This window comes from Carcharodon carcharias, chromosome 19, assembly GCF_017639515.1.
Source record: "Carcharodon carcharias isolate sCarCar2 chromosome 19, sCarCar2.pri, whole genome shotgun sequence".
Taxonomy (NCBI): Eukaryota; Metazoa; Chordata; class Chondrichthyes; order Lamniformes; family Lamnidae; genus Carcharodon; species Carcharodon carcharias.
Genome location: NC_054485.1, coordinates 64,306,448 through 64,328,756, shown reverse-complemented (window position 1 = coordinate 64,328,756; position 22,309 = coordinate 64,306,448). Strand labels below are relative to the sequence as shown.

The window sequence follows — 22,309 nt, the reverse complement described above, 5'->3', positions numbered from 1 at the left end:
ACACTGTCACTGTCACTGTGTCTATAACACTCTCTCACTGTCCCTGTGAATATCACACTCTGTTGATGTCTTTGTGCATATTACACTCTCTCCCTATACCTGTGTACATTATACTCTCACTGTCCCTGTGAATGTTGCACTCTGTCACTGTCCCTGTGTATATTACACTCCGTCACTGTCCTTCTGTCATGGTTCCTGTGTATATTACACTCTCTCACTGTTTCTGTGTATATTGCACTCTCTCACTGTCCCTGAGTATATTACAGTCTGTCGCTGTCTCGGTGCATAGTACACTCTGTCACAGTCCCTGTGCATATTACACTCTCGCACTGTCCCTGTGTATATAACACTCTCTCACTGTCCCTGAGTATATTAAACTCTGTCGCTGTGTCGGTGTATATTACAATCTCCCATTGTGTCTGTGTATATTACACTCTGTCACAGTCCCTGTGTATATTACACTCTGTCGCTGTCCCTATGTATATTACACTCTCTCACTGACCCTGTGTATATTACACTCTTACTGTCCCTGCATGTATTACACTCTCTCACTGTCCCTGTGTATATTGAAAACTGTCACTGTTCTTGTGTATATTACACTCTCTCACTGTCCCTGTCTACATTACACTCTGTCACTGTACCTGTGTATATTACACTCTCTCACTGTGTGTGCATATTACACTCTCTCACTGACCCTGTGTATATTACACTCTTACTGTCCCTGTATGTATTACACTCTCTCACTGTCCCTGTGTATATTGAAAACTGTCACTGTTCTTGTGTATATTACACTCTCTCACTGTCCCTGTGTATATTACACAATGTCACTGTGCCTGTCTACATTACACTCTGTCACTGTACCTGTGTATATTACACTCTCTCACTGTGTGTGCATATTAAACTCTCTCACTGTCCCTGTGTATATTATACTCTGTCACTGTCACTGTATATATTAGGCTCTCTCACTGTCTCTGTGTATATTATACTCTCTCACTGTCCCTGAGTATATTAAACTCTGTCGCTGTGTCGGTGTATATTACAATCTCACATTGTGTCTGTGTATATTACACTTTGTCACAGTCCCTGTGTATATTACACTCTGTCGCTGTCCCTATGTATATTACACTCTCTCACTGACCCTGTGTATATTACACTCTTACTGTCCCTGCATGTATTACACTCTCTCACTGTCCCTGTGTATATTGAAAGCTATCACTGTTCTTGTGTATATTACACTCTCTCACTGTGTCTGTGTATATTGCACTTTCTCACTGTCCCTGTGTATATTGGAAACTGTCTCTGTCCCTGTATATATTAGGCTCTCACACTTTACCTATGTATATTACACTCTCTCACTGTGTGTGCATATTAAACTCTCTCACTGTCCGTGTGCATATTACACTCTGTCGCTGTCCCTATATATATTAGGCTCTCTCACTGTTTCTGTGTATATTGCACTCTCTCACTGTCCCTGAGTATATTACACTCAGTCGCTGTCCCTGAGTATACTACAATCTCTCATTGTATCTGTGTATATTACACTCTCTCACTGTCCCCGTGTATATTACATTCTGTCACTGTCCCTGTGTACATGACACTCTGTCACTGTTCTTGTGTATATTACACTGTCTCACTGTCCCTGTATACAGTACACTCTCTCACTGTCCCTGTGTATATTGCATTCTGTCACTGTCCCTGTGTATATTATACTCTGTCACTGTACCTGTGTATATAACACTCTCTCACTGTCCCTCTGAATATCACACTCTGTTGCTGTCTCTGTGCATATTACACTCTCTCCCTATCCCTGTGTACAATACACTCTCTCACTGTCCCTGTGTATGTTGCACTCTGTCACAGTCCCTGTGTATATTACACTCTGTCACTGTCCCTGTGCATATTACACTCTGTCGCTGTCCCTATATATATTAGGCTCTCTCACTGTCTCTGTGTATATTGCACTCTCTCAATGTCCCTGAGTATATTATACTCTGTCGCTGTCCCTGAGTATACTACAATCTCTCATTGTATCTGTGTATATTACACTCTCTCACTGTGTGTGCATAATAAACTCTCTCACTGTCCCTGTGCATATTACACTCTGTCGCTGTCCCTATATATATTAGGCTTTCTCACTGTCTCTGTGTATATTGCACTCTCTCACTGTCCCTGTGTATATAACACTCTCTTACTGTCCCTGAGCATATTACACTCTGTCACTGTCCCTGTGTATATAACATTCTCTCACTGTCCCTGTGAATATCACACTCTGTTGCTGTCTCTGTGCATATTACACTCTGTCACAGTCCCTGTGCATACTACACTCTGCCATGTCGCTGTGAACATTACACTCTCTCACTGTCCCTGTGTATATTACACTCTGTCGCTGTCCATGTACATATTACACTCTCTCACTGTCCCTGTGAATATCACACTCTGTTGCTGTCCCTGTGTATATTACACTCTGTCGCTGTGTCTATTTATATTTCACTCTCTCGCTGTCCCTGTTCATTACTATACTCTGTCGCTGTCCCTGTGCATATTACACTCTCTCACTGTCCCTGTGTATATTACACTCTGTTGCTGTCTCTGTGCATATTGCACTCAGTCACAGTCCCTGGGTATACTACACTCTGTTGCTGTGTCTGTGTATATTACACTCTGTCACAGTCCCTGTGTATATTACACTCTCTCATTGTCCCTGTGTATATAACACTCTCTCACTGTCCCTGCGTATATTACACTCTCTCACTGTCCCTGTGTATATTATACTCTGTCACTGTACCTGTGTATATAACACTCTCTCACTGTCCCTGTGAATATCACACTCTGTTGCTGTTTCTGTGCATATTACACTCTCTCCCTATCCCTGTGTACATTACACTCTCTCACTGCCCCTGTGAATGTTGCACTCTGTCACTGTCCCTGTGTATATTACACTCTGTCGCTGTCCCTCTTTCATGGTTCCTGTGTATATTACACTCTGTCACTGTCCCTGTGCATATTACACTCTGTCGCTGTCCCTGTATATATTAAGCTCTCTCACTGTCTCTGTGTATATTATACTCTCTCACTGACCCTGAGTATATTAATCTCTGTCGCTGTGTCGGTGTATATTACAATCTCCCATTGTGTCTGTGCATATTACACTCTGTCACTGTCCCTGTGCATATTACACTCTGCCATGTCCCTGTGAACATTACACTCCCTCACTGTCCCTGTGTATATTACACTCTCTCACTGTCCCTGTGCATATTACACTCTGTCGCTGTCCCTGTGCATATTACACTCTGTCGCTGTCCCTGTGCATATTACACTCTCTCACTGTCCCTGTGTATATTACACTCTGTTGCTGTCTCTGTGCATATTGCACTCAGTCACAGTCCCTGGGTATACTACACTCTGTTGCTGTGTCTGTGTATATTACACTCTGTCACAGTCCCTGTGTATATTACACTCTCTCATTGTCCCTGTGTATATAACACTCTCTCACTGTCCCTGCGTATATTACACTCTCTCACTGTCCCTGTGTATATTATACTCTGTCACTGTACCTGTGTATATAACACTCTCTCACTGTCCCTGTGAATATCACACTCTGTTGCTGTTTCTGTGCATATTACACTCTCTCCCTATCCCTGTGTACATTACACTCTCTCACTGCCCCTGTGAATGTTGCACTCTGTCACTGTCCCTGTGTATATTACACTCTGTCGCTGTCCCTCTTTCATGGTTCCTGTGTATATTACACTCTGTCACTGTCCCTGTGCATATTACACTCTGTCGCTGTCCCTGTATATATTAAGCTCTCTCACTGTCTCTGTGTATATTATACTCTCTCACTGACCCTGAGTATATTAATCTCTGTCGCTGTGTCGGTGTATATTACAATCTCCCATTGTGTCTGTGCATATTACACTCTGTCACTGTCCCTGTGCATATTACACTCTGCCATGTCCCTGTGAACATTACACTCCCTCACTGTCCCTGTGTATATTACACTCTCTCACTGTCCCTGTGCATATTACACTCTGTCGCTGTCCCTGTGCATATTACACTCTGTCGCTGTCCCTGTATATATTAGGCTCTCTCACTGTCTCTCTGTATATTATACTCTCTCACTGTCCCTGAGTACATTACACTCTGTCGCTGTGTCGGTGAATGCTAAACTCTCACATTGTGTCTGTGTATATTACATTCTGTCACAGTCCCGCTGTATATTACACTCAGTTGCTGTTACTGTGTATATTACACTCTGTCGCTGTCGCTGTGTATATTACACTCTCTCACTGACCCTGTGTATATTACACTCTCTTACTGTCCCTGCGTATATTACACTCTCTCACTGTCCCTGTGAAAATTGTGCACTGTCACTGTTCTTGTGTATATTATACTCTCTCACAGTATCCGTGTATATTGTACTCTCTCACTTCCCGTGTGCATATTATACTCTGTCGCTTTCCCTGTATATATTAGGCTCTCTCACTGTCTTTGTGTATATTGCACTCTCTCACTGTCCCTGAGTATACTACACTCTCTCACGGTCCCTGAGTATATTACGCTCTGTCGCTGTCCCTGACTATATTACAATCTCTCATTGTGTCTGCGTATATTACACTCTCTCACTGTCCCCAAGTATATTACTTTCTGTCACTGTCCCTGCGCACATTACACTCTGTCACTGTTCTTGTGTATATTACATTCTCTCACTGTCCCTTAATACAGTACACTCTCTCACTGTCCCTGTGTTTATTACATTCTGTCACTGTCCCTGTGTACATTACACTCTGTCACTGTTCTTGTGTAAAATACATTCTCTCACTGTGTCTGTCTATATTGCACTCTCTCACTGTCCCTGAGTATATTATACTCTGTCGCTGTCTCTGCATGTTACACTCTGTCACAGTCACTGTGTATGTTACACGCTGTTGCTGTGTCTGTGTATATTACACTCTGTCGCTGTCCCTGTGTATATTACACTCTCTCACTGTCCCTGTGAATAGTACACTCTGTCACTGTTCTTATGTATATTACACTCGCTCACTGTGTCTGTGTATATTGCACACTCTCACTGTCCCTGAGTATATTACACTCTGTTGCTGTCTCTGTGCATATTACACTCTGTCACAGTCCCAGGGTATACTACACTCTGTTGCTGTGTCTGTGTATACTACAATCTGTCACAGTCCCTGTGCATATTACACTCTCTCACTGTCCCTGCATATATAACACTCTCTCACTGTCCCTGCGTATATTACACTCACTCACTGTCCCTGTATATTATACTCTGTCACTGTACCTGTGTATATAACACTCTCTCACTGTCCCTGTGAATATCACACTCTGTTGCTGTCTCTGTGCATATTACACTCTCTCCCTATCCCTGTGTACAATACACTCTCTCACTGTCGCTGTGTATGTTGCACTCTGTCATGGTCCCTGTGTATATTACACTCTGTCACTGTCCCTGTGTATATTACACACTGTCGCTGTGCCTGTCTACATAACACTCTGTCACTGTACCTGTGTATATTACACTCTCTCACTGTGTGCATATTAAATTCTCTCACTGTCCCTTTGCATATTACACTCTGTCACAGTCCCTGTGAATATTACACTCTCTCACTGTCCCTGTGTATATAACACTCTCTTACGGTCCCTGCGTATATTACACTCCCTCACTGTCCCTGTGTATATTATACACTGTCAATGTCCCTGTGTCCATAACACTCTCTCACCGTCCCTGTGAGTATCACACTCTGTTGATGTCTTTGTGCATATTAAACTCTCTCCCTACATTACATTATCTCACTGTCCCTGTGAATGTTGCACTCTCTCACTGTCCCTGTATACAGTACACTCTCTCAATGTCCCTGTGTATATTACATTCTGTCTCTGTCCCTGTGTACGTTACACACTGTCACTGTTCTTGTGTATATTACACTCTCTCACTGTGACTGTGTATATTGCACTCTCTCACTATCCCTGTGTATATTACACTCTGTCACTGTCCCTGTGCATATTACACTCTCTCACTGTCCCTGTGTATATTACGCTCTCTCACTGACCTTGTATATAGTACACTCTCACACTGTCCCCATGTATATTAGATTCTGTCACTGTCCCTGTGTACATTATATTCTATCACTGTCCCTGTGTACGTAACACTCTGTCACTGTCCCTGTGTATATTACACTCTCTCACTGTGTCTGTGTATATTGTACTCTCTCATTCTCCCTGAGTATATTAGACTCTGTCGCTGTGTCTGTGTATATTGCACTCTCTCACTGTCCCTGAGTATATTACACTTTGTCTCTGTCTCTGTGCATATTACACTCTGTTACAGTCCCTGTGTATGTTACACTCTGTTGCTGTGTTGGTGTATATTACACTCTCTTACTGTCCCTGCATATAATACACTTGGTCACTGTCCCTGTGTTTATTATACACTGTCACTCTCCCTGTGTATATAACACTCTCTTACTGTCCCGGCATATATTACACTCTGTCACAATCCCTGTGCATATTACTCTCTCTCACTGTCCGTGTGAACGTTACACTCTCTCACTTTCCATGTATATATTACACTCTGTCGCTGTGTCTGTGCATATTGCACTCTCTCACTGTCGCTGAGTATATTACACTCTGTCGCTATCGCTGTGCATATTACACTCTGTCACAGTCCCTTTGTATATTACACTCTCTCACTGACCCTGTATATAGTACACTCTCTCACTGTCCTCATGTATATTACATTTTGTCACTGTCCCTGTCTACATTACACTCTGTCACAGTTCTTGTGCATATTACACTCTCTCACTGTCCCTGTATATAGTAAACACTCTCACTGTCCCTGTGTATATTAGATTCTGTGACTATCCCTGTGTACATTACACTCTGTCACTGTTCTTGTGTATATTATACTCTCTCAATGTGTCTGTGTATATATCGCACTCTCTCACTGTCCCTGAGTATATTACACTCGGTCGCTGTGTCTGTGTATATTATAATCTCTCATTGTTTCTGTGTATATTGCACTCTCTCACTATCCCTGGGTATATTACACTCTGTCACTGTCCCTTTGTATATTACACTCTCTCACTGACCCTGTATATAGTACACTCTCTCACTGTCCTCATGTATATTACATTTTGTCACTGTCCCTGTCTACAATACACTCTGTCACAGTTCTTGTGCATATTACACTCTCTCACTGTCCCTGTATATAGTAAACACTCTCACTGTCCCTGTGTATATTACATTCTGTGACTATCCCTGTGTACATTACACTCTGTCACTGTTCTTGTGTATATTATACTCTCTCACTGTGTCTGTGTATATATCGCACTCTCTCACTGTCCCTGAGTATATTACACTCTGTCGTTGTCTCAGTGCATATTACACTCTGTCACAGTCCCTGTGTATATTACACTCTCTCACTGTCCCTGTGTATATAACACTCTCTTACTGTCCCCCTGCGTATATTACACTCTCTCACTGTCCCTGTGTATATTATACACTGTCACTGTCCCTGTGTATAAAACACTCTCTCACTGTCATGGTGAATATCACTCTCTGTTGCTGTCTCTGTGCATATTACACTCTCTCCCTATCCCTGTGTACATTACTTTCTCTCACTGTCCCTGTGTATGTTGCACTCTGTCACAGTCCCTGTGTATATTACACTCTCTCACTGTCCCTGTGTATATAACACTCTCTTACTGTCCCTGCGTATATTACACTCTCTCACTGTCCCTGTGTATATTATACACTGTCACAGTCCCTGTGTATAAAACACACTCTCACTGTCGTGGTGAATATCACTCTCTGTTGCTGTCTCTGTGCATATTACACTCTCTCCCTATCCCTGTGTACATTACTTTCTCTCACTGTCCCTGTGTATGTTGCACTCTGTCACAGTCCCTGTGTATATTACACTCTGTCACTGTCCCTCTGTCACGGTCCGTGTGTATATTACACACTGTCGCTGTCCCTGTGCATAAAACACTCTCTCGCTGTCCCGGTGAATATCACTCTCTGTTGCTGTCTCTGTGCATATTACACTCTCTCCCTATCCTGTGTACATTACTCTCTCTCACTTTACCTATGTATATTACACTCTCTCACTGTGTGTATATTAAACTCTCTCACTGTCCCTGTGCATATTACATTCGGTCGCTGTCCCTGTATATATTAGGCTCTCTCACTGTCTCTGTGTATATTACATTCTCTCACTGTCCCTGAGTATATTACACTCGGTCACTATGTCTGCGTATATTACAATCTCTCATTGTGTCTGTGTATATTACACTCTCTCACTGTCCTTGTATATATTACACTCTCTCACTATCCCTGGATATATTACACTCTCTCACTGTCCTTGTATATATTACACACTCTCACTGTGTGTATATTAAACTCTCTCACTGTCCCTGTGCATATTACATTCGGTCGCTGTCCCGGTATATATTAGGCTCTCTCACTATCTCTGTGGATATTACATTCTCTCACTGTCCCTGAGTATATTACACTCGGTCACTGTGTCTGTGTATATTACAATCTCTCATTGTGTCTGTGTATATTACACTTTCTCACTATCCCTGAGTATATTACACTCTGTCACTGTTCCTGTGTATATTACACTCTCTCACTGACCCTGTATATAGTACACTCTCTCACTGTCCTCATGTATATTACATTCTGTCACTGTCCCTGTGCATATTACACTCTCTCACCGTCCCTGTATATAGTACACACTCTCACTGTCCCTGTGTATATTACTTTCCGTGACTGTCCCTGTGTACATTACACTCTATCACTGTTCTTGTGTATATTACATTCTCTCACTGTCCCTGAGTATATTACACTCGCTCACTGTGTCTGCGTAGATTACAATCTCTCATTGTGTCTGTGTATATTACACTTTCTCACTATCCCTGAGTATATTACACTCTGTCACTGTTCCTGTGTATATTACACTCTCTCACTGACCCTGTATATAGTACACTCTCTCACTGTCCTCATGTGTATTACATTCTGTCACTGTCCCTTTGTATATTACACTCTCTCACTGACCCTGTATATAGTACACTCTCTCACTGTCCTCATGTATATTACATTTTGTCACTGTCCCTGTCTACAATACACTCTGTCACAGTTCTTGTGCATATTACACTCTCTCACTGTCCCTGTATATAGTAAACACTCTCACTGTCCCTGTGTATATTAGATTCTGTGACTATCCCTGTGTACATTACACTCTGTCACTGTTCTTGTGTATATTATACTCTCTCACTGTGTCTGTGTATATATCGCACTCTCTCACTGTCCCTGAGTATATTACACTCGGTCGCTGTGTCTGTGTATATTATAATCTCTCATTGTTTCTGTGTATATTGCACTCTCTCACTATCCCTGGGTATATTACACTCTGTCACTGTCCCTTTGTATATTACACTCTCTCACTGACCCTGTATATAGTACACTCTCTCACTGTCCTCATGTATATTACATTTTGTCACTGTCCCTGTCTACAATACACTCTGTCACAGTTCTTGTGCATATTACACTCTCTCACTGTCCCTGTATATAGTAAACACTCTCACTGTCCCTGTGTATATTACATTCTGTGACTATCCCTGTGTACATTACACTCTGTCACTGTTCTTGTGTATATTATACTCTCTCACTGTGTCTGTGTATATATCGCACTCTCTCACTGTCCCTGAGTATATTAAACTCTGTCGTTGTCTCGGTGCATATTACACTCTGTCACAGTCCCTGTGTATATTACACTCTCTCACTGTCCCTGTGTATATAACACTCTCTTACTGTCCCTGCGTATATTACACTCTCTCACTGTCCCTGTGTATATTATACACTGTCACTGTCCCTGTGTATAAAACACTCTCTCACTGTCGTGGTGAATATCACTCTCTGTTGCTGTCTCTGTGCATATTACACTCTCTCCCTATCCCTGTGTACATTACTTTCTCTCACTGTCCCTGTGTATGTTGCACTCTGTCACAGTCCCTGTGTATATTACACTCTGTCACTGTCCCTCTGTCACGGTCCGTGTGTATATTACACACTGTCGCTGTCCCTGTGCATAAAACACTCTCTCGCTGTCCCGGTGAATATCACTCTCTGTTGCTGTCTCTGTGCATATTACACTCTCTCCCTATCCTGTGTACATTACTCTCTCTCACTTTACCTATGTATATTACACTCTCTCACTGTGTGTATATTAAACTCTCTCACTGTCCCTGTGTATATTACATTCGGTCGCTGTCCCTGTATATATTAGGCTCTCTCACTGTCTCTGTGTATATTACATTCTCTCACTGTCCCTGAGTATATTACACTCGGTCACTGTGTCTGCGTATATTACAATCTCTCATTGTGTCTGTGTATATTACACTCTCTCACTGTCCTTGTATATATTACACTCTCTCACTATCCCTGGATATATTACACTCTCTCACTGTCCTTGTATATATTACACACTCTCACTGTGTGTATATTAAACTCTCTCACTGTCCCTGTGCATATTACATTCGGTCGCTGTCCCGGTATATATTAGGCTCTCTCACTATCTCTGTGTATATTACATTCTCTCACTGTCCCTGAGTATATTACACTCGGTCACTGTGTCTGTGTATATTACAATCTCTCATTGTGTCTGTGTATATTACACTTTCTCACTATCCCTGAGTATATTACACTCTGTCACTGTTCCTGTGTATATTACACTCTCTCACTGACCCTGCATATAGTACACTCTCTCACTGTCCTCATGTATATTACATTCTGTCACTGTCCCTGTGCATATCACACTCTCTCACCGTCCCTGTATATAGTACACACTCTCACTGTCCCTGTGTATATTACTTTCTGTGACTGTCCCTGTGTACATTACACTCTATCACTGTTCTTGTGTATATTACACCCTCTCACTGTGTCTGTGTATATTGCACTCTCTCACTGTCCCTGAGTATATTACACTCTGTCGCTGTCTCGGTGTATATTACACTCTGTCACAGTCCCTGTGCATATTACACTCTCTCACTGTCCCTGTGTATATAACACTCTCTTACTGTCCCTGCGTATATTACACTCTCTCACTGTCCCTGTGTATATTATACACTGTCAATGTCCCTGTGTCTATAACACTCTCTCACTGTCCCTGTGTACATTACACACTGTCACTGGTCTTGTGTATATTGCACTCTCTCACTATCTCTGAGTATATTACACTCTGTCGCTGTCTCGGTGCATATTACACTCTGTCACAGTCCCTGTGCATATTACACTCTCTCACTGTCCCTGTGTATATTATACACTGTCAATGTCCCTGTGTCTATAACACTCTCTCCCTGTCCCTGTGTACATTACACTCTGTCACTGTTCTTGTGTATATTACATTCACTCACTGTCCCTGTATATAGCACATTCTCTCACTGTCCCTGTGCATGTTACATTCTGCCTTTGTTTCTGTGTACATTACACTCTGTCACTGTTCTTGTGTATATCACACTCTCTCACTGTGTCATCGTATATTGCACTCTCTCACTGTCCCTGAGTATATTACACTCTGTCACTGTGTCTGTGTATATTGCACTGTCTCACTGTCCCTGAGTATATTACACTCTGTCACAGTCCCTGTGTAGACTACACTCTGTTGCTGTGTCTGTGTATATTACACTCTGTCACTGTCCCTGTGCATATTACACTCTCTCACTGTCCCTGTGTATATAACACTCTCTTAATGTCCCTGCGTATATTACACTCTATCACTGTCCCTGTGTATATTATACACTGTCACTGTCCCTGTGTATATAACACTCACTGTCCCTATGAATAACACAATCTGTTGCTGTCTCTGTGCATATTATACTCTCTCGCTATCCCTGTGTACATTACACTCTGTCACTGTCCTGTGTATGTTGCACTCTGTCACGGTCCCTGTATATATTACACTCTGTCACAGTCCCTCTGTCACGGTCCCTGTGTATAATACACTCTCTCACTGTCCCTGTGTATATTACACTCTGTCGCTGTCCCTGCATATATTAGGCTCTCACACTGTCTCTGTGTATATTACACTCTCTCACTGTCCCTGAGTATATTACACTCTGTCACTGTGTCTGTGTATGTTGGAATCTCTCATTGTGTCTGTGTATATTAGATTCTGTCACTGTCCCTGTGTACATTACACACTGTCACTGGTCTTGTGTATATTGCACTCTCTCACTATCTCTAAGTATATTACACTCTGTCGCTGTGTCTGTGTATATTGCACTCTCTCACTATCCCTGAGTATATTAAACTCTGTCACTGTTCTTGTGTATATTACACTCTCTCACTGTGTCTGTGTGTGTTGCACTCTCTCACTGTCCCTGAGTATATTACACTCTGTCACTGTCTCTGTGCATATTACACTCTGTCACAGTCCCTGTGTATACTACACTCTGTTGCTCTGTCTGTGTATATTACACTCTCTTACTGTCCCTGCATATAATACACTCTGTCACAGTCCCTGTGTATATTATACACTGTCACTGTCCCTGTGTATATAACACTCTCTTACTGTCCCTCCAAATATTACACTCTGTCACAATCCCTGTGCATATTACACTCTCTCACTGTCCCTGTAAATGTTACACTCTCTCACTTTCCCTGTGTATATTACACTCTGTCGCTGTGTCTGTGTATATTGCACTCTCTCACTGTCCCTGAGTATATTACACTCTGTCTCTGTGCATATTTCACTTTGTCACAGTCCCTGTGTATACTACACTCTGTTGCTCTGTCTGTGTATATTACACTCTGTCACAGACCCTGTGCATATTACACTCTCTCACTGTCCCTGTGTATATTATACACTGTCACTGTCCCTGTGTGTATAACACATTCTCACTGTCCCTGTGAATATCACTCTCTGTTGCTGTCTCTGTGTATATCACACTCTCTCCCTATCCCTGTGTACATTACACTCTCTTAATGTCCCTGCGTATATTACACTCTATCACTGTCCCTGTGTATATTATACACTGTCACTGTCCCTGTGTATATAACACTCACTGTCCCTGTGAATAACACAATCTGTTGCTGTCTCTGTGCATATTATACTCTCTCGCTATCCCTGTGTACATTACACTCTGTCACTGTCCTGTGTATGTTGCACTCTGTCACGGTCCCTGTATATATTACACTCTGTCGCTGTGTCTGTCTACATTACACTATGTCACTGTACCTGTGTATATTACACTCTGTCACTGTCTCTGTGCATATTACACTCTGTCACAGTCCCTGTGTATGTTACACTCTGTTGCTGTGTCTGTGTATATTACACTCTCTTACTGTCCCTGCGTATATTACACTCTGTCACTGTCCCTGTGTATATAACACTCTCTTACTGTCCCTGCGTATATTACACTCTGTTGCTGCCTCTGTGTATATTACACTCTGTCACAGTCCCTGTGCATATTATACTCTGTCATGTCCCTGTGAACATTACACTCTCTCACTGTCCCTGTGTATATTACTCTCTGTCGCTGTGTCTATTTATATTTCACTCTCTCATGGTTCCTGTTCATTATTACACTCTGTCACTGTCCCTGTGCATATTACACTCTCTCACTGTCCCTGTGTATTGCAAACTCTGTCACTGTCCCTCTGTATATTACGCTCTCTCACTGTCCCTGTGTACATTACACTCTGTCACTGTTCTTGTGTATATTACACTCTCTCACTGTGTCTGTGTATATTGCACTCTCTCACTGTCCCTGAGTATATTACATTCTGTAGCTGTGTCTGTGTATATTGCACTCTCTCATTGTGTTTGTGTATATTACACTCTGTCTCTGTCTCTGTGCATATTACACTCTGTCACTGTCCCTGTGTATATTAACCACTCTCACTTGTCCTGTGTATATTACACCCTGTCACTGTTCCTGTATATATTACACTCTCTAACTATCCCTGGGTATATTACACTCTCTCACTGTCCTTGTATATATTACACTCTCTCACTCTCCTTGTATATATTACACTCTCTCACTATCCCTGGATATATTACACTCTCTCACTGTCCTTGTATATATTACATTCTCTCACTGTCCCTCTGTATATTACACTCTGTCCCTGTCCCTCTGTATATTACATTCTGTCACTGCTCCTGTGTACACTACCCTCTTGTGACTCACCTTGTTATGATAATATTTGTGTTCATATTCCTCAATTGGTATCCCATCCAGCAGAATCTCTCCAGACTGTGGTTGATAAAATCGCTCCAGCAGAGCCACACAGGTAGTCTTCCCGCCACCAGAGGGACCCACCAGGGCTGTGATCTCTCCACGCTTCAGCTCAAAGGACACATTCTGAAAAGAGGAAGCATCAGCCATCATTACAGATATAAAAACAAAAAACTGCGGATGCTGGAAATCCAAAACAAAAACAGAATTACCTGGGAAAACTCAGCAGGTCTGGCAGCATCGGCGGAGAAGAACAAAGTTGACGTTCCAAGTCCTCATGACCCTTCAACAGAACTGAGTGAATATTAGGAGAGGGGAGAGGGGTGAAATATAAGCTGGTTTAAGGTGGGGGGGGCATGGGCGGAGAGAAGTGGGGGTGTGGGGGTGGTTGTAGGATCAAGCAAGCAGTGATAGGAGCAGATAATCAAAAGATGTCACAGACAAAAGAACAAAGAGGTGTTGAAGGTGGTGATATTATCTAAGAGAATGTGCTAATTAAGAATGGATGGTAGGACACACAAGGTACAGCTCTAGTGGGGCTGGGGTGAAATAAGACTAACAGGGCATAAAAGGTATAGATTTAAAATTAATGGAAATAGGTGGGAAAAGAAAAATCTATATAAATTATTGGAAAAAACAAAAGGGAGGGGGAAGAAACAGAAAGGGGGTGGGGATGGAGGAGGGAGTTCAAGACCTACAGTTGTTAAATTCAATATTCAGTCCGGAAGGCTGTAAAGTGCCTAGTCGGAAGATGAGGTGCTGTTCCTCCAGTTTGCGTTGGGCTTCACTGGAACAATGCAGCAAGCCAAGGACAGACATGTGGGCAAGAGAGCAGGGTGGAGTGTTAAAATGGCAAGCGACAGGGAGGTTTGGGTCATTCTTGCGGACAGACCGCAGGTGTTCTGCAAAGCGGTCGCCCAGTTTGCGTTTGGTCTCTCCAATGTAGAGGAGACCACATTGGGAGCAACGAATGCAGTTGACTAAGTTGGGGGAAATGCAAGTGAAATGCTGCTTCACTTGAAAGGAGTGTTTGGGCCCTTGGACGGTGAGGAGAGAGGAAGTGGAGGGGCAGGTGTTACATCTTTTGCGTGGGCATGGGGAGGTGCCATAGGAGGGGGTTGAGGAGGAGGGGGTGATGGAGGAGTGGTTTCAAAGCTGCGCGTGCTCCCAGTTTCATTTTATTCTTCGTCTCATCCAACGCCTCAACAAGAAACTTTTTCTCTTTCTCTCAAGTGCTAAGGAACGCAAGCTCCAGCAACTCATCGACACCAACACCCATCTAGGACCCTCCACCCCTGCCTGTCCCTCCGTCCCCACCCCATCTTCCAATCCCGGCCCCAGCCGTGTATTCACTATACCCCCTGACCTTCCCCTCTCCGATGCTGAACGTTCAGTGCTCAGCAAAGGACTTAGCTTCATACCCTTATGCCCTCACCTTAATGAATTTCGGGCTCGGCACGATGCTGAACTCTTCTTCCACCGTCTTCGTCTCCGTGCTCACTTCTTTGGGCAGGAGTCGTCTCCCCGTTCAAAGGATCCTTTTACCCATCTCCAATATTCTCCCTCCACCTGGACCCCTCCCTCTGGATTCTTACCTTCTCTTGATCTTTTCATTGAGAACTGTCGGTGCGACATCAGTCGTCTCAATTTCTCTGCTCCTCTCACCCATTCTAACCTGTCTCTCTCTGAACTTACTGCACTCCGTTCTCTCAGGTCCAACCCCGACATTGTCATCAAACCCGCTGACAAGGGTGGTGCTGTTGTTGTCTGGCGCACTAACGTCTACCTCGCGGAGGCTGAGCGTCAACTCGCAGACACTTCCTCCTACCTCTCCCTGGACCACGACCCCACCACTGAACATCAAGCCATTGTTTCCAGGACTGTCACTGACCTCATCTCCTCTGGGGATCTTCCTCCCACAGCTTCCAACCTGAGAGGCCCAACCACAGACGGCCCGCTTCTACCTCCTACTCAAAACCCACAAACAGGACTGTCCCGGTGGACCGATCGTGTCAGCCTGTTCCTGCCACACGGAACTCAGTTCTCGCTATCTTGACTCCCTTCTCTCTCCCCTTGTCCAGTCCCTTCCCACCTACATCCGTGATTCCTCTGACACCTTACGTCACATCAACAATTTCCAGTTCCCTGGCCCCAACCGCTTCCTCTTCACCATGGACGTCCAATCCCTCTACACCTCCGTCCCCCACCAGGATGGTCTGAGGGCCCTTACCTTCTTCCTCGAACAGAGGCCCAAACAATCCCCATCCACCACTACTCTCCTCCGTCTGGCTGAACTTGTTCTCACACTGAACAATTTCTCCTTTAACTCCTCTCACTTCCTCCAAATAAAAGGTGTGGCTATGGGTACCCGCATGGGCCCCAGCTATGCCTGTCTCTTTATGGGGTATGTGGAACATTCCTTGTTCCAGTCCTACTCCGGCCCCCTCCCACAACTCTTTCCCCGGTACATCGATGATTACTTCGGTGCTGCTTCATGCTCTCGTCTGCACCTGGAAAAAATTGTTAATTTTGCTTCCAATCTCCACCCCTCCATCATTTTCACATGGTCCATCTCTGACACTTCCCTTCACTTCCTTGACCTCTCCGTCTCAATTTCTGGTGATAGACTGTCCACCAATATCCATTACAAGCCCACCGACTCCCACAGCTACCTCGACTACAGCTTCTCACACCCCGCTTCCTGTAAGGACTCCATTCCATTCTCTCAGTTCCTTCACCTCCGTCGCATCTGTTCTGATGATGCTACCTTCAAAAACAGTTCCTCTGACATGTCCTCCTTCTTCCTTAACCGAGGTTTTCCACCCATGGTCGTTGACAGGGCCCTCAACCGTGTCCGGCCCATCTCCCGTGCATCCGCCCTCACACCTTCTCCTCCCTCCCAGAAACATGATAGGGTCCCCCTTGTCCTCACTTATCACCCCACCAGCCTCCGCATTCAAAGAATCATCCTCCGCCATTTCCGCCAACTCCAGCAAGATGACATCACCAAACACAGCTTCCCTTCACCCCCCCGGCGGCATTCCGTAGGGTTCGTTCCCTCCGGGACACCCTGGTCCACTTCTCCATCACTCCCTACTCTCCAACCCCCTCCTATGGCACCTCCCCATGCCCACGCAAAAGATGTAACACCTGCCCCTCCACTTCCTCTCTCCTCACTGTCCAAGGGCCCAAACACTCCTTTCAAGTGAAGCAGCATTTCACTCGCATTTCCCCCAACTTAGTCAACTGCATTCGTTGCTCCCAATGCGGTCTCCTCTACATTGGAGAGACCAAACGCAAACTGGGTGACCGCTTTGCAGAACACCTGCGGTCTGTCCGCAAGAATGACCCAAACCTCCCTGTCGCTTGCCATTTTAACACTCCACCCTGCTCTCTTGCCCACATGTCTGTCCTTGGCTTGCTGCATTGTTCCAGTGAAGCTCAGCGCAAACTGGAGGAACAGCACCTCATCTTCCGACTAGGCACTTTACAGCCTTCTGGACTGAATACTGAATTCAACAACTTTAGATCTTGAACTCCCTCCTCCATCCCACCCCCTTTCTGTTTCCTCCCCCTCCCTTTTGTTTTTTCCAATAATTTATATAGATTTTTCTTTTCCCACCTATTTCCATTATTTTTAAATCTATACCTTTTATGCCCTGTTAGTCTTATTTCATCCCACCCCCACTAGAGCTGTACCTTGTGTGTCCTGCCATCCATTCTTAATTAGCACATTCTCTTAGATAATATCACCACCTTCAACACCTCTTTGTTCTTTTGTCTGTGACATCTTTTGATTATCTGCTCCTGTCACTGCTTGCTTGTCCCTACAACCGCCCACCCCCATTTCTCTCCCCCACCCCCCCACCTTAAACCAGCTTATATTTCACCCCTCTCCTAATTTTACTCAGTTCTGTCGAAGGGTCATGAGGACTCAAAACGTCAACTCTTTTCTTCTCCGCCGATGCTGCCAGACCTGCTGAGTTTTTCCAGGTAATTCTGTTTTTGTTTCAGGTATCATTACAAGTTTGTGCCAGTTTCCCATGTTCCTCCTGCTGGTGGATCATGGCAACAGGAGGAGGCCATTCAGCCCCTCGAGTGTTTCATTCTTCAGTGAGATGATGGCTGATCTTTACCTTCACTGAACCACCTTTATTCCATAACCCTCCACAACCTCAGCTAAAACTAATCCACCAATTCCAATTTTGAATTTTCGATTAGACTTCCAGCGCTATGGTTTTTCTGGAGGACCGTCGGGGTGGACAAGTGTGTTCCATATTTCTATTACCCTCTGTGTGACCAATTTCTTCCTCATGCCACCCCTGAACAGTTTGCATCTAAGTTTAATGTTTAGCCGCCCCACCCCCGCTCCCCACCTTGTTCTGGACTGCTCCTGTCGGAGGAAATATTTTTTTCTGTTGACCCTATCAATTTTTTAAATCCCTCCTTAGCTTCTACATTCAAGCTCAGTCTGTACAACATCCTCAAAATTTAATCCTTTTAGACCCAGGAACATTCTGGTGAATCTACGATGCACTCCCTCCAAGGTCAATATATCCTTCCTGAGGTGCGGTGCCCAGAACTGAACGCAGTTCTCCAGATAGGGTCAAAACAGAGCTCTGTACAGCTGGAACAGAACTTCCACTTCTCTGTATTCCAGCCCTCAGGATAAAGGGCAATATTCCAGGAGGATTTGGAATTATTTTTTCTGTCTCTTTATTTCTCACTCCCTCTACTTATCTCTCTCCCTATCTAACTCTATCCCTCTATCACTCCCTCTCTATTTCTCATCCTATCTCTCTCTCCATCTTTCTCATCAGTGACCCCCTGGTTCGTGCAGCCTCTGGCATTCCCTCACCAATCCATTGCAGTCCCAGAGAGTGACGTGACACCAAAGAGCCACCATACCTTCAACACTTGGGTGTCTGCTCGCGTGGGGTAGGCGAACGTCACATTATTGAACTGAATGTGGCCTCTCAGCCTATCAGGGGCAAGGGTCCCCACTGTGGAAAGGGCAGGCGTACGATCCATATATTCGAAAACCTTCTCCGAGGCCCCAATAGCTTTCTTCACATTCGGGTAGACTGACATCAGGACCTGGTGCCAGGCACAGAGAGAAGCAATGTTAGGACAGCTAACCTGATTGGAGATACGTTCACAGGTCAGACACCTCACAGGAACATCCCTTCAGACCAAACAGGGAGTCAGGAGACACCATCTAAACTGAGCGATTCCCAGCCCAAGGAGTTCATTATAGGCCTTCCCAAAACTTCCACCCTCCCCGCTCCTTCAGGACACATCACCAAGTGTGAGGCACCTACTCCTCCCCCCACACACGGGGGCGAAGGACTGGGAGAGCCGGTCAGCTCAGAGCAATGACTTTCATTGAAAATGTCAAGGAGGATGAAGGTGAGGGGAACAAGAATGAGACGCCAGGCACTGGCACAGGGAGTGCCCAGTCAGTCTCATGGCTTGAAATACAGTGTGACCAGTCAATGCGCTGTCCATGTACACAGTGCGACCAGTCAATGCGCTGTCCATGTACACAGTGTGACCAGTCAATGCCCTGTCCATGTACACAGTGCAACCAGTCAATGCGCTGTCCATGTATGCAATGCGACCAGTCAGTGTCCTGTCCATGTACACAGTGCGACCAGTCAGTGTGCTATCCATGTACACAGTGCGAACAGTCAGTATCCTGTCCATGTACGCAGTGCGACCAGTCAGTATCCTGTCCATGTACGCAGTGCGACCAGTCAGTGCCCTGTCCATGTACACAGTGCGACCAGTCAGTGCCCTGTCCATGTACACAGTGCGACCAGTCAGTGTCCTGTCCATGTACACAATGCGACCAGTCAATATCCTGTCCATGTACACAGTGCGACCAGTCAATGCCCTGTCCATGTACACAGTGCGACTAGTCAGTACCCTGTCCAAGTACACAGTGCAACTAGTCAGTGCCCTGTCCATGTACACAGTGTACACCAATCAGTGTCCTGTCCATGTACACAGTGCGACCAGTCAGTGCCCATTCCATGTACACAGTGCGACCAATCAGTGTCCTGTCCATGTACACAGAGCGACCAATCAGTGTCCTGTCCATGTACACAGAGCGACCAGTCAATGTCCTGTCCATGTACACAGTGTGACCAGACAGTGCCCTGTCCATGTACACAGAGCAACCTGTCAATGTCCTGTCCATGTACACAGTATAACCAGTCATTGCCCTGTCCATGTACACAGTGCGATCAGTCAGTGTCCTGTCCATGTACACAGAGTAACCAGTCAATGTCCTGTCCATGTACACAGTGCGACCAGTCATTGCCCTGTCCATGTACACAGTGTGAGCAGTCAGTTCCCTGAGACATGTACACAGTGCGATCAGTCAGTGTCCTGTCCATGTACACAGTGCGAGCGCTCACTATCCTGTCCATGTACAGATTGCGACCAGTCAGTCTCATGGCTTGATATACAGTGCAACCAGTCAGTGCCCTGTCCATGTACACAGTGCGATCAGTGTCCTGTCCATGTAAACAGTGCAAGCAGTCAGTGTCCTGTCCTTGTACACAGTGCGACCAATCAGTGTGCTGTCCATGTACACAGTGCAACCAGTCAGTGCCCTGTCCATGTACACAGTGCAAACTGTCAGGGTCCTGTCCATGTACACAGTGCGACCAGTCAATGTCCTGTCCATGTACACATTGCAACCAGTCAGTCTCATGGCTTGATATACAGTGCAACCAGTCAGTGCCCTGTCCATGTACACAGTGCAACCAGTCAGTGCCCTGTCCATGTACACAGTGTGACCAGACAGTGTCCTGTCCATGTACACATTGCGACCAGTCAGTGCCCTATCCATGTACACAGTGCGACCAGTCAGTCTTATGGCTTCATATACAGTGCGACCAGTGAGTGCCCTGTCCATGTACACAGTGCGACCAGTCTGTCTCATGGCTTCATATACAGTGCGACCAGTGAGTGCCCTGTCCATGTACACAGCGTGTCCAGTCAGTGTCCTGTCCATGTACACAGTGCAACCAGTCAGTGCCCTGTCTATGTACACAGTGTGAGCAGTCAGTGTCCTGTCCATGTACACAGTGCGACCAGGCAGTGCCCTATCCATGTACACAGTGCGACCAATCAGTGTCCTGTCCATGTACACAGTGCGACCAATCAGTGTCCTGTCCATGTACACAGTGCGACCAGTCAGAGTCCTGACCAAGTACACATTGCAACAAGTCAGTGCCCTGTCCATGTACACAGTGCGACCAGGCAGTGCCCTATCCATGTACACAGTGCGACCAGGCAGTGCCCTATCAGAGTACACAGTGCGACCAGTCAGTGTCCTGTCCATGTACACAGTGAGACCAGGCAGTGCCCTATCAGAGTACACATTGCAACAAGTCAGTGCCCTATCCATGTACACAGTGCGATCAGTCAGTGTCCTGTCCATGTACACAGTGCGACCAGTCAGTGTCCTATCAGAGTACACAGTGCGACCAGTCAGTGTCCTGTCCATGTACACAGTGCGACCAATCAGTGTCCTGTCCATGTACACAGTGCGACCAATCAGTGTCCTGTCCATGTACACAGTGCGAGCAGTCAATCTCATGGCTTCATATACAGTGCGACCAGTGAGTGCCCTGTCCATGTACACAGTGTGTCCAGTCAGTGTCCTGTCCATGTACACAGAGCGACCAGTCACTATCCTGTCCATGTACACATTGCGACCAGTCAGTGTCATGGCTTCATATACAGTGCAACCAGTCAGTGCCCTGTCCATGTACACAGTGCAACCAGTCAGTGTCCTGTCCAATGTACACAGTGTGAGCAGTCAGTGTCCTGTCCTTGTACACAGTGCGACCAGACAGTGTCCTGTCCATGTACACAGTGCGACCAATCAGTGTCCTGTCCATGTACACAGTGCGACCAGTCAGTGTCCTGTCCATGTACACAGTGCGACCAGTCAATGCCTTGTCCATGTACACAGTGCGACCAGTCAATGCCCTGTCCATGTACACAGTGCGACCAGGCAATGCCCTATCCATGTACAC

The 22,309-nt window shown here is 45.2% G+C and overlaps 1 protein-coding gene across 3 annotated transcripts in view; it reads right to left on the bottom strand.

The window, feature by feature from the left end:
• tap1 (transporter 1, ATP-binding cassette, sub-family B (MDR/TAP)) overlaps positions 1-22,309 on the bottom strand; it is an 86,106-nt gene that overhangs the window by 46,915 nt on the left and 16,882 nt on the right. For all 3 annotated transcript variants that reach the window (XM_041213673.1, XM_041213675.1, XM_041213674.1), the window contains 2 exons: positions 19,164-19,352; positions 14,208-14,381 (listed from right to left, as the gene is read on the bottom strand). In XM_041213673.1, coding sequence (XP_041069607.1) covers positions 14,208-14,381; positions 19,164-19,352 — 363 coding nt within the window. The remainder of the gene's footprint in view (positions 1-14,207; positions 14,382-19,163; positions 19,353-22,309) is intronic.